At 46.1% G+C, this 13513-nt stretch overlaps 1 protein-coding gene across 3 annotated transcripts in view; it reads left to right on the top strand.

Annotated features, from left to right (window-relative positions):
- Positions 1 to 13513, top strand: part of cpamd8 (C3 and PZP like alpha-2-macroglobulin domain containing 8) — a 53534-nt gene that overhangs the window by 32018 nt on the left and 8003 nt on the right. For all 3 annotated transcript variants that reach the window (XR_007963778.1, XM_052074698.1, XM_052074699.1), the window contains exons 29-38: positions 2056 to 2212; positions 5486 to 5560; positions 7249 to 7414; positions 7499 to 7585; positions 7663 to 7799; positions 9243 to 9398; positions 9616 to 9678; positions 12026 to 12291; positions 12377 to 12464; positions 13112 to 13186. Coding sequence is in view for 2 of the 3 variants with exons in the window: in XM_052074698.1 (XP_051930658.1) it covers positions 2056 to 2212; positions 5486 to 5560; positions 7249 to 7414; positions 7499 to 7585; positions 7663 to 7799; positions 9243 to 9398; positions 9616 to 9678; positions 12026 to 12291; positions 12377 to 12464; positions 13112 to 13186 (1270 nt within the window). In the remaining variant the exon portion in view is untranslated. The remainder of the gene's footprint in view (positions 1 to 2055; positions 2213 to 5485; positions 5561 to 7248; positions 7415 to 7498; positions 7586 to 7662; positions 7800 to 9242; positions 9399 to 9615; positions 9679 to 12025; positions 12292 to 12376; positions 12465 to 13111; positions 13187 to 13513) is intronic.

Here is a 13513-nt window from a genome sequence, read left to right as displayed (position 1 = left end):
CCAGGTGAGGAAAAAAAATATATAAGAATTGACAGTGTAAGCAGTGATGAACGTACCCACCCTTGCAGTTGCTTTTTTTTAAAAATATAAAGCAATTCTTTGAAATGGTCGAAAAAATTCTGAGCCCCCCCGCTGCTTTATGCAGGCCGATTTGAAAATTGAATCACAGGTAAACAGAGTTGCAGGTTTCATAACCAATCAAAAATGCCTTTTCCTAGGGAGGAAATGAGATCCAGCTGGCTATTTCCAAGCTGTGCCGGTACAGCAGTAATTCTCAGTGTAGTAAGCAGTGGAACCACTGAATTAAATGCAACATGTAAAATATGAAATTCAAATTGATCAGAATTAAGCTTTTAGCTACGTATAGACCCTCCCAAACCCCCCCAAAGCAGTACATTTTTCACAATTTTTCAATTCAGTAAGTACCATATTAAAAAATTTCCAAGTACAATTTTCATTGAATCATTATTTAGGTGCTTTTCTAAAGTTTCCAACATATTAATGAAAAATAGTTGACCCTGATTTACGTCTACAGACCTTTGATTGGATTTTAAGTCTGCACATATAGCACACTGCACAGTTTTGTTTTGTTTTAAACCATAAAAACATTGCATGATTGTCAAGGCAAAAGGGGAAGAGAGGTCACAGGCGAGAGTGTGGATATTTCAAGGAGCTTGATGGAAATGATCGATCATCCCATTCACTGACCTCACCCATGCGTTTTGATGACAGGGACTCTCCATGCTTTGTTTCCTGGCCACGGGTACATATGAAATAGCAACTCTCTCTTTTATTTCTCACCCCTTCTCTCTCTTTGTATTGTTATGAAATTGCCATGGTGTTTCGAGGCAGTCCACATCGCCCTTGACAATCACACCACGTTGTTTGTGGTTCAGTCAAAAATAGTCAAAAAGTACATGTGGCGCCTCACAACATTGGTTTCCGATGGTTGATGTGTGTGAGGATCAATTGCATTGGTGTGCGCGCGTGTGAGTCGCAGATAGATTTTTTTGTTGTTGTCGTTTCTGTTTACTCGCGTTTGGTAGCTTGCTCAGTACCTCGGGGTCTCGGCTAATAAAAAGCACAGAGGAAGTTGGTGAAAATCTGCACGACTGGAGAACAGAATATTTGATGACAGTGATGCTGCCCACGTGTGACTAATTGGATGAGACACACAGCCGGTATTAACAAGACACAAAGATAGAGTTGGAGAAGTAAACAAGCAACAAAAATGCTCAGTGAAAGCACCACAATCTCTCTGGATCTTAGTCCTCCTCATAGATGTGTCTTAGGTTTTTTTTCTCCTATTTTTGCCCTGAGGTAGGATCTGGAAAATTGTAAATACAAATTTGTTTGGGAAGATAGGAAGCGTCACTTTCTCATGTTTTGGCTAGTAGCTCTCATAGTTTGCCTGTTTTCTTCCTTTCCACATCCAAATCCCCTCTTTGGGCCTTTTCTCGGCCAGTTGCGCACTTCAAAGCGTGAATATGATGGCTTTCTGAAGCCCACACATGGGTGTTGTCTGAGATAAAAGTCCAGATTGGCAGAGCCGAGAGCGGAATGTTATGATGTGGAGCCGGGGAAATCTTATCCTTAAACCCAGTATAAGGAGGTCTATTACTTCGACTTGATTCTGAATAACATGCAGTATTTGTGTTTGGGCTAACAGCGTTGAGACTGTTCAACCCGAAATAATTTAACAGGGGGGTACTGTTACATCCACATTTGAGTGTACATGCAAGGTAGATGTGTATACGTACAGTATATGTGTATGTTAAGGGTGTAACAAAAAATTTTTGATTCAAAAGTAGAGAGCGCATCAAACTATTTTTTTTTTCATAACATCCATTTTTACATACCTCCTCCTGCTGACAGAGTGTGACTGGATGGACAAACTTCACACTTGGCCGGAAAAGTGTTTGCCTTTAAGCTCTTGAAGTTTGACAGCTGAACATTTTTGGGGAATTTGCCAGCACATTTTTTTAAGGTCTTTAATACCTCTCCTCCCTTCCCGACCACTGTTTACCTCTCTCGCCCCATCTGCCCTTCCTCCAGGTTGACAGCATTTGTGCTCAAGTCCTTCGCCCAATCGCGGGGTTTCATCTTCATTGACCCTGAGGAGCTGCGAGCGGCCAAGTCGTGGCTCATCAGGCACCAGCGAGACGACGGCTCCTTCCCGGCCGTGGGGCGGATTCTGAACAAAGACCTGCAGGTAGATGGATATGTCAGCTGGGTGACATAGTCTCTCGAGCGTGTCCTGGGTCTTCCTTGGGGTCTCCTCCCAGTGCATGCCTCCCGGACATGCCCGGAACACCTCACCAGGGGAGCGTTCAGCAGGCCCAAGCCACCTCATCTGGCTCCTCTCGATGTGGATCAGACGCGGCTCGACTCTGAGCCCCTCCCGGATGACCGAGCTTCTCACCTTATCTCTAAGAGAGACCGGACACCCTGCGGAGAAAACTCATTTCGGACGCTTGTACCCGGGATCTCGTTCTTTCGGTCACGACCCATAGCTCGTGGCCATAGATGAGGGTTAGAATGTAGATCGACCGGTAAATTGAGAGCTTCGCCCTTTGGCTCAGCTCCTTCTTCACCACGACAGCCGATACAACGTCCATATCACAGCAGACGCTGCACCGATCCGCCTGTCGATCTCTCGCCCCCTCCTGCCCTCACTCGTGAAGACTTAAACTCCTCCACTTGGGGCAAGATCTCCCCCCGGACCCGGAGGGGGCACTCCACCCTTTTCAGACTGAGGACCATGGTTTCAGATTTGCAGGTGCTGATTTTCATCCCAACCGCTTCACACTAGGCTGTGAAACGCTCCAGTGAGAGTTGGAGAGCCCTGTTTGAAGGAGCCAACAGCACCACATCATCTGCAAAAAGCAGGGATGCAATACTGAGGCCACCAAAACGGACGCCCTCAATGCTTCGGCTCGGCCCTTGAAATTCTGTCCATACAGGTTATGAACAGAATCGGCGACAAAGGGCAGCCTTGGCGGAGTTCTATCCTCACTGGAAACAATTCCGACTTACTGCCGGCAATGCGAACCAAACTCTGACATCGGTGGTATAGTGACCGAACAGCCCGTATCTGGGGTTCAGTACCCCATACCCACGAAGGACACCCTACAGAACTCCCCGAGGGACACGGTCAAAAGCCTTCTCCAAGTCCACAAAACACATGTAGACTGGTTGGGCGAATTCCCACATACCCTCGAGGACCCTGCTAAGGGTGTAGAGCTGGTCCACTGTTCCACGCCGGGACGAAAACCAAACTGCTCCTCCTCAATCTGAGGCTCGACTTCCTGACGGACCCTCCTCTCCAGCACCCCTGAATAGACCTTACCAGGGAGGCTGAGGAGTGATCCCTCTGTAGTTGGAACACACCCTCCGGTCCCCCTTTTTAAAAAGAGGGACTACCCCCCTCCCGGTGTGCCAATCCAGAGGCACTCTCCCTGTGGACCACGCGATGTTGCAGAGGCGTGTCAACCAGAACAGCCCCACAACATCCAGAGCCTTGAGGAAATCCGGGCGGATCTCGTCCACCGAGGAGCTTTTTAACCACATCGGTGACATCAACTACAGAGATAGAAGAGGGTCAGGGTCCTCTGACTCTGCTTCCTCCAAGGAAGGCGTGTTGGTGGAGTTGAGGTCTTCGAAGTACTCTGCCCACCGGTTCACAACGTCCCGAGTCGAAGTCAGCAGTGCCCCATCCCCACTGTACACAGTGTTAGTGGTGCACTGCTTACCCCTCCTGAGACGTCGGATGGTGGACCAGAACTTCCTCGAAGCCGTCCGGAAGTCGGCTTGCATGGCCTCACCGAACTCTTCCCACACTCTGATTTTGCCTCGGCGACCACCTAAGCTGCGTTCCGCTTGGCCAGTCGATACCCGTCAGCTGCCTCTGGGGTCCCACAGGCCATAAAGGCTCGATAGGACTCCTTCTTCAGCTTGACGGCATCCCTTACTGCTGGTGTCCACCAGCGAGTACGGGGGTTGCCGCCACGACAGGCACCAACCACCTTACGACCACAACTCAGATTGGCCGTCTCAACAATATAGGCATGGAACATGGTCCACTCGGACTCAATGTCCCCCGTCTCTCCCGGAACATGGGAAAAGCTCTGTCGGAGGTGGGAGTTGAAATTCCTTCTGACAGGGGATTCCGCCAGACGCTCCCAACAAACCCACACAATACGTTTGGGTCTGCCAGGACGGACCGGCATCTTCCCTCACCATCGGAGCCTACTCACCACCAGGTGGTGATCAGTTGACAGCTCCGCCCCTCTCTTCACCCGAGTGTCCAAAACATGAGGCCGCAAATCCGATGATGCAACCACAAGGTCGATCATCGAACTACGGCCTAGGGTGTCCTGTTGCCAAGTGCACATATGGACCCCTTATGTTTGAACAAGGTGTTCGTTATGGACAGTCCGTGACGAGCACAGAAGTCCAATAGCAAAACACCACTCGAGTTGTGATCGGGGGGGCCGTTCCTCCCAATCACGCCCCTCCAGGTCTCACAGTCATTGCCCACGTGAGCATTGAAGTCCCCCAGTAGAACAAGGGAGTCCCCAGCAGGAGTACTCTCCAGCATACCCTCTAAGGACTCCAAAAAGGGTGGGTATGCTGAGCTGCTGTTTGGTGCATATGCACAAACAACAGTCAGGACCCGTCCACCCACCCGCAGGCGGAGGGAGGCAACCCTCTCGTCTACCGGTGTGAACCCCAATGTACAGGCACTCAGCCGGGGGGCAATGAGCATGCCCACACTTGCTCTGCGCCTCTCGCCGTGAGCAACTCCAGAGTGGAAGAGAGTCCAACCCCTCTTGAGAGGACTGGTACCAGAACCCAGGCTGTGTGTGGAGGCAAGTCCGACTATATCCAGTCGGAACTTCTCTGCCTCACACACCAGCTCGGGCTCCTTCCCTGCCAGAGAGGTGACATTTCATGTCCCAAGAGCTAGCTTCTGCAGCCGAGGATCGGATCGCCAAGGTGTCCCCCGCCTTTGGCTGCCGCCCAGCTCGCAATGCACCCGACCCGTTTGACCCCTCCCACGGGTAGTGAGACCATGAGAATGAAATTTTTTATTATTATTTATTTTTTTAAGTAGCCCCTATGCACTGAATTTGCATTTCTGATTGCGTTGGCAGCTATAACCCGACTTGGGTTTTACAAGAGTGCAAAGGAAACAATGAACTTGAAGTCTTTGTTTTCTTCAACCCAGTCTTTTTTCGAGGGATAAGGGCCCAGCCGTGCTCTTGTCTACTCTGTCTGTTCATTGCAAGCCGCAAAAAGAAAAACAATGTTTTTTGTTGTTTTATTAAATTATTCTTTCGCCTACCACTAAAGGGAGCCAATGTACCACTAGGTGTACTCAAACAACACTGAGAATCACTGTATCATAGAAAAATGGATAGATGGATGGACAGTAATGTGGAATTAAATGAATGAACTTAATGTTTTTTTCTTCCGTCTCCAGGGTGGCATTCACGGGAAAATCTCTCTGACGGCTTATGTGGTGGCAGCACTTCTGGAGACGGGGATATCAACTGACGTAAGCACAAGGGGATGGGCGTCTGGCGACATGTCGACTATGTGGCAAATTAACCATCAATTATAAGATTGATATAATTGTTATACTGAATGTTCTGAATGCCTGTTGCCACTTTCTTCCATGTTTCCAAAACATCAGTGCTTGGATTTCAGTGCATATGGGGGGGTTTTTTCTGTCAAAATGTGCCCTGTGATAAGCTTTTTGAACTCACCCAAAGTCAGATGAGGCAGGCAACATGAATGAGGATAAAAAGGATAATTAAATTTAATTAAAGCATATATTTTTGGTATTCATTTATTTTTTCAAAAAGATTTTGCTTATTACTTTTTGTGTATCTGAGCAGGTATTTGCTGTTGTGTCATGGGGTAGTCGTAGTTCATAGACGACCTTCTTCTTTTGTACATAACCTCGTTGACAGTGTATCAACAGTGCCCCCACTGGTGGCAACTAAGTAATGCATTCCATTTTACCCCAATTACTTTAAGACTTAGTTGACCAACAATCCGTTGCACACAAGCGAAAGAAACCCGAACAATTAGTTCATCGATTGTGATGCCCTTCGGTACACTTCCACAAAAAATATTGCCTCAACCGCGTTCTTTCCATTCGTTTGGAGTGTGAAACACCGTGAAATGTCTTTTACAAGCCTTGTGAAAACAAAAACACTTTTCCTGTTTGCCACATCGGATGTAGTGCTGATTTTACGAGATTCATTTCATTGCATGGAGTCATCAAGGGCACCAAAAGGTGCCGTCCCACTAGCTGTAGGAGCACACTGCAGAATGGCTGATAGCTGGAAGGAAGGATGTGCTGGCAGGGAACCCACTCCCATTTGTTATGCCTCAAGTCAGCACTGCAAATCTGATAACGTTTTTCACCGCGTCAAAACATTGACGGACATTTTGGTCTCGTGAAGGACGATTTACATTCCTCCCGAATCAATTCTGCTTTTTGCCTGCGCTCTTCAGCACTTGCCTGGAGTTGTCTTTTACTCTTTTTGTTGTTTTCTTCAATTGTCTTTTCTACCACAAAACCTTTCCTCTCCATCTGTGCATAGTTGAACACATTGGGCCGGCTTTTGAATTCATCCGTGCTGACCTCCCCCTTGATCTTTTACCACTGATCAAAAAATGTAAAACATTTAAATGGAAAAAAAATCCATCACATCAAAGCAAAAGATCCAATGGTTTCCAACTTCACTTTCTGAAAAGATGAATCCTGCACTTGCAATGAGCCGCTCTGGGGGCTTGTCATCTCACAGATTAGAGGGAAGGCCACATCTGTCAAAGATGAAAGCTCGCGTTCAACTTGTGCTGGAAGAGGGGGAAAGTATATTCCAATGCCGCACCCAAATTGAAGATTTGATTGTGCGCGTGGGACATTTATGTCCACTGAATGGCTGATAGTATCTAGCATGGTTGAATGATGCTTACACAAAGTCCAGCACTGAAACGCAAGTGAAGCTGACACGCACCCACGTATAAATGAGAATATATATATTATATATACATATATGCTGTATATATTAGAGCTGTCAAATGATTAAAATATTTAATCTGATTAAAAATGCAACAGTCATAATTAACTCAAATTAACTCATAATTAATCATGATTATTCACACATTCTCTAATATATATAAAAACATAATCAAATACAAGATGCTAGTCTCGTGTGTCGTGTGGACCAGGAAGAGAAGGTGGCAGTGGCCAAAGCCAAGGACTTCCTTGAGACCAACACCTACTCGGCCGACGACCCTTACACCACTGCCCTGTGCGCATACGCCTTGTCTCTGCTCCGCAGCCCCTTTGCTCCCCTCGCCCTGCGCCGCCTCAACCACATGGCCATTACGCAAGGTACTCTCATCGTCATCACATCGACAAAACAGCCGATCAAAAGCGTTATTAAAAAAATGTCGGTGTCACTATACATGTGTGCAGATGGACTCACTCACTGGAGTCTGACTGGAAGCACAATGACGGACGAAGACACGTTCATGGGCTTTAGTGACGGAATCTCCCAGTCAGGTAGATGAACCGGTCCACTTAACAATCACCGCGCAGACGCACACAGGCCTTATTAAGTGCCGAGCTTCTGTTGCCAGTGGTGTCGGCGGAGGTTGAGATGACGGCCTACGGCCTTCTCACCTACACCCTCCTTGGGGACGTGGCGTCAGCCCTGTCCGTGGTTAAATGGCTCTCCCAGCAGCGGAACGCGCTTGGTGGCTTCTCTTCCACGCAAGTAGGCTTGAAACTTGTCGTAAACATGTTGTTGTATGATAACACTAACTTTGCTTTGGCTCTGTCTTGCGAGTGAGTGCAATTTTATTGACATCACACTAAGCAGCAGTTTGGCAGAATGAACAAAAAAAAAACGTTTGAAGCTCTTTAATGGTACTTGTACTTCAAGTTTAGTGTCAACTTAAGCATAAAATAAAGAGGATTACAAATTGTGTATTTAATACAACCATATAACTTTGCCTTCAAGGGCGACTTAGAATTTTTTGTTTGTTTTGCTAGCTTAGCATTAACATGTAATGGGAAATACAATACAATACATGCTGATTTATATAGCGCTTTCACAACAGCGGCAGCTGTAACAAAGCGCTTTACAAAACAGTTAACATAAAGTAAAATAATAAACACAACACATAACATAAAACACGGACAGTCATGCAGTTCTAACCACTTTTCCATCACACGCTTTGTTGTTTGAAGCAGTTTGAGATGAAAGAGGAGAGAATCAAAGTGTCCTTTAACCAGTGGATCAGAGACGTCATGCTCAAAATGTGCACACGTCGGCTACAAGCCAAGTTTCAAAGTCAACAAGAAGCTGTAGCATCCATTGACGATAAAAGAGATTGGTTCACTTCTCCTGTCCCATGGAAATCCACTTCAATTCCAAGCGGCGACTCACGGTTCCAAATACGCATCGGCGCTCTCCGCCAACGCTCCTCTCTCCTCATCCTCAACTTCAGCGGCCATCCATCCAGCCGCACCAACGCCAACTGTCCAACAGCGCTGACATAGCCACTGAACAAATCGGGGTTGTGAAAAATGCTCCCCATTACTGGTCCAGCACCGACAGTCAATGGCGCCGACATTCCTCCCAATCAAAATCTGTGCTGGTACAGGCGTGCTGCCGAGAAGGCGCAACCACCAAGCACATATAATGCTCCTTTGACGAATGTCGTGGCCAAAAAGCGCTGAAAACAGTCCATATCAGGTGCACACAATGAAACAACAAACAACATGTGACAAAACAAAAGACAAAAACAGCAAAAAAGAACAAAAAAGCAAGGCTCTTGAAGAGCACTTGCCGAAGGCTGCCTACTCGGGCGCCATCATGGAAAAAAAAAATGGACATTTTGAAATGCCATTGACAGGCTAATGAATAGCATCTGTTTGGCAGTGGACACTAACAGTGCAGCAACACATGTTGATGGACAAGATAACATACCACAGGCAATTATTCGTTATCCTTTTCGAAGACAAACTAATACTTTGAGAAGATGTGTCCATGTATACTGTATCTGTGTGCCTTTATTCTGCCGCCACCAGGCCAAGTTGCAGTACCCAAAGGAATGACATTTCTCAAGACACCGCTGAATACTTAACATTTGATCTGATGACTTTGCATCTCCATCAGCAAGCTCTTTACCCACTTTCATCACCCCTGTGCCAGGATACGTGTGTGGCGCTGCAAGCGTTGTCCGAATACGCCATCCTGTCCTACGTCGCGGGTGTCAACCTCACCATCTCATTGGCCTCCACCAACCTGGACTTCCAGGAGACCTTTGAACTCAACAAGGACAACAAGAAACTCCTCCAGAGCGCCAAGGTAACCACATCATGAATGTGAAGCGGCATTATTCAGTCACAACTGCCACCTTGCGATACGAACCAACATGAGTCAAATGAAATCGGTAGATAGTTGCCGTATTATATAATGATGTGATAAAAGTCAAATGCTTAAAAGCTTGATGATAAGTGATTCACATATCCACTGTTGACTCCTTTTGACAGTTTTTTTTTTTTTTGGTTGGGGGGGGGCTCAGATTCCCAGCATTCCAACGGGCCTTTTTGTCAGCGCCAAAGGAGAAGGCTGCTGTCTCATGCAGGTAAGCAGTGTGACTCACACAAACGCACACACTTGTTGCACTTATGGCACGCGCTTACCTCATCAGCTCGCGGGGAAGAATTTGTTGGCAGCCGACAGCTTGTTGTTGCTCCTTTCAACGCACAAATGAATCATCCAATTGGAGTAATGTGGCAAAGTTTAGGAAATTGCTCTTTTTATGTCCCGCGCACCCCAGGACAGGATGCTGATTACTTCCTGCCTTGACACGGGACAAACAAGAAGCTCTTTTACGCGCTCGAGTAGACTTATTTTGTTCTTCTGGTCTCTCCAGTCTTCTTATCGCTTGTTTTTTAACTCTTTCATTCGACAAGACGTACTTGTACATCTTTTTAAAATTAGGCCCCGTCTACCAATGACGTACTTGTACGTCTAAGTCTTTTTTTTTTTTTTTGGCGTAACAGAGGAGGAAGATCTGATGCAATCCGTGAATGAGAATAAGCCGTTTGCATTGTAAATCATGTAAAAAAGCGACCAGTAGGTGGTAGTGGAGCTCATTTTCTCCTTTTTTGCCCAGGAATCGCCATTTTCATGAAACTTGGGCATTTTGTAATGCCGATTGCTGAAGAATGTTTATATAACATTAGAACCAAATATTCTGTGGGCCTCGCAAGATCAGTCAAAATCCAGTAAAACGCTGGATTGAGGGGTTGCTCCACTGAAAATGGCTGGCATGGAATGAGTTAAGTGGTTGTTTTGTCTCTTAAAAGGATGTCAAACATATTCATTCTGGGTTAACGCGTTATAGCCTAAAATGCCTTGCAACTTATCCCCCCCTGCCCCCCCCATCATTCATTCTTCCGGCATCTGTAGTTTCTGTTTCCAACTGCCGTAAACAACTTCACACAGCTTTAGGCAGCCGCACCTGGCTTCTAATGATATGCATACAACAGCCCATCAAATAAAGGGCTGCGCGTGTCTGCGTTTGCGTGTCTGTGTGTGTGTGCATGTGCGCGTGAGTATGCAAGCAAGTTTGTTTGTGCATCAGATTCCAAGAATAACAACTGTGTTTTGACTGGCTTATGTTCAGGACCATGCAGGCTGATTTTTAGGAATGATCAAAGAATGAATGAAAATGGAAGGGGGGCGGGGGGTTGCCAGTCAATGAAACGTTGCAAGCACACACACACACACACACCAAGCTCCTGATATCCTGAGACATCTCGCTTCTTTGCTTCCTCTGGTCCATGTTTAGTGTGGTATATACACACTGTCACCAAACAGCTCCTTGTTATCCATCAAATAGGCCGATTGACTGATTATAAATTTGAAGACAGTTGCAATATACACACCTTTATTGAACATGTCAAACTAGTTTGAATCTTTTTGTGGGGTACCATCTCATTTGTCCAGGCCAGTTTCAAGTTTTTGTTAAAATTGGTTATTTATTATTGCTTTTCTCAGATTCCGGTTATTTCAGTGAGCCCTGTTGGGTTTTCTTTCATTTCATCCATCAATAAATTTTCTGAACCGCTTTATCCTCACGAGGGTAGTGGGGGGTGCTGGAGCCTATCACAGCCGCCTTCGGGCAGGAGGCGGGGGACACCCTGAATCGGTTTCTAGCCAATCACAGGGCACACAGAGATAAACAACCATCCGCACTCACATTCACACCCGGGGACAATTTAGAGCAGGGGTGCTCATTGGGTAGATCCTGATCTACCGGTAGATCTAAGACAGGTCCCAAGTAGATCCGAGGAGTGTCGGGGAGAAAAATAACAAACAACCATTTGTGTGTCTTTGTACATGTTAATAATAGATTTTTTTGTGTTAATGTACACTGCACCCTAATCATCTTATCAGTCTCATTTTCAGCAAAAAAAAATATTTAAAAATAAAATAGAGCAGGTGAATCTTGAATATACGGTGGCGCGTGATTGGCGTGTGAGGTACAAAAGTGCGCTGCATGCCTCAGTTTTAGGCTGCTTCTTATCAGGGTGTGCGTGCGAGCGCACGTGTCGGTAAGGGTAGATCCCAGGAGGTTAGGAGATCAAAAAGTAGATCTTCGATCCAAAAAGTGTGAGCACCCCTGATTTAGAGTGTTCAGTCATGCATGTTTTTGGAATGTGGGAGGCAACCTGGAGTACCCGGAGAAAACCCACGCTGGCCCGGGGAGAACATGCAAACTCCACACAGGAAGGCTGGACTTTATTTCATGAAACAATAATTTTGTTCACCTGTGTGTATAGACACACACATACCTCCTCTTTGTATGACATGTTGCCTGGTGTTGAATTGTATTTTTTTTTAAATCCTGACTTTAAGCAACATTAAAATCTAAACAATGAATGCAAAGATAACCATGCACCCTGAATCCATATTCTACCCAGATTGACGTTTCCTACAACGTACCGGACCCTGTTTCAAAGCCGGCTTTCCAGCTCAAGGTGGACCTCAAGGAGCCTTTCCCAGGCCGCCATCCGCAGCCACCACTTCCCTCTTCCTCCTCCTCCCGTCACCCACCCTCGCGACCCCGCAGCCGCGCCGACAACCGCTCGGAGCTCAACCGCAAGCGTCGGGCGCCCATCGACGATGACGACCCCGCGGCTCACCAGGACAAAATGGACTTCCACCTCTCCTTGGAAGTCTGCGCCAGGTGGGAGCGCCACCGCGACTTCCGGGCACATGCGCGAGGTTTCCATTCCGTCCCCCCCCCCAGCTGATCTCAACCGTGTCTCCAGGTGGCTTCACTCGGGCTCCTCTAACATGGCCGTCATCGAGGTCCCCATGATCTCCGGATTCCGAGCAGATGTTGAAAGTCTTGAAAGGGTGGGTAAAATTACACGAACATCGTCTTTAGATCAAAGCTTCTCAAACTTTTTGTTTCTAGGGGCTCCCCGAGACGGGAGATTATTTTTTATCAAAGTACCCTGCCATAATTCTAATGCCATTTTAAACATCGGGAGTACTTGGCTGGGTACGTTTTATTTTTACTAGCTTTACCTATGCCACATAAAACATATTTGACCTTATTAACTCATTCACGCCCAAAGACGTTTTTAAACGTCTTTTCAGACTTGGTCCAGAATTGGTTGGTACAGAATGAGTTAAGAAAAACAAACCAAAACACACTTGCTAAAGCATTCATTCGCGCCTGTTCTAACTCTTCCTCAAACGAATAAGTGGCAATGCATGCTTGGTTCACAACATTATTTCCCTCACATGTTGGGTTGGATAATTTAATCCAGTGTTTATTACGTTTGAGCGGGAGCTGTCCAGTCCACTGGGGTGCTGACTTTTCCTATCCTTGTTAGTGGAGTGGAACCATCCAGGATGTTAATATTTCCAAATGCCGTCTGCTGTAGGAAACTTTGTAAATGAATCAATTTGAGGATCAACCGGTCGCTACCGTGAAGCCTGAATACAATACTTGAGTACAGTTGCTGAGGGCTGCTCCTTTGTGTATTCCTCAACAGCTGCTGATGGACAAGCGTGTGGGTTTGAAGAGGTACGAGCTCAACGGCAGGAAGGTGTTGTTCTACTTCGATGAGGTGGGTTTTCATCCATAAGGAATAAACACACAAGAATAATAAGATCAAATATGTTTTTCAAATGCATATTTACATCAAGCAATAAGAGGATCGCTGTGGCATCTGTACATGAATAATTCATACTAGACTAGTAGGAAGTACAGTAGGTCGCCTATCGACATTTTAGACTTTTGCCAAACAATAAAATAAAGCGCAAAACAGTCAGAAGGGCTCTTAAGAAAAGAGGAAAATATAAAAATGATGGGAAAAAAATTGTTAATTAATCTTTTGTAAATGACAATGTAACCGCCAATTTTATGATATTTATATTTTTTATACAATACATCT

Source organism: Hippocampus zosterae, chromosome 8 (genome assembly GCF_025434085.1).
Source record: "Hippocampus zosterae strain Florida chromosome 8, ASM2543408v3, whole genome shotgun sequence".
NCBI lineage: Eukaryota > Metazoa > Chordata > Actinopteri > Syngnathiformes > Syngnathidae > Hippocampus > Hippocampus zosterae.
The sequence above is the reverse complement of the archived record's forward strand: the minus strand, read 5'-3'. Positions and strand labels throughout refer to the sequence as shown.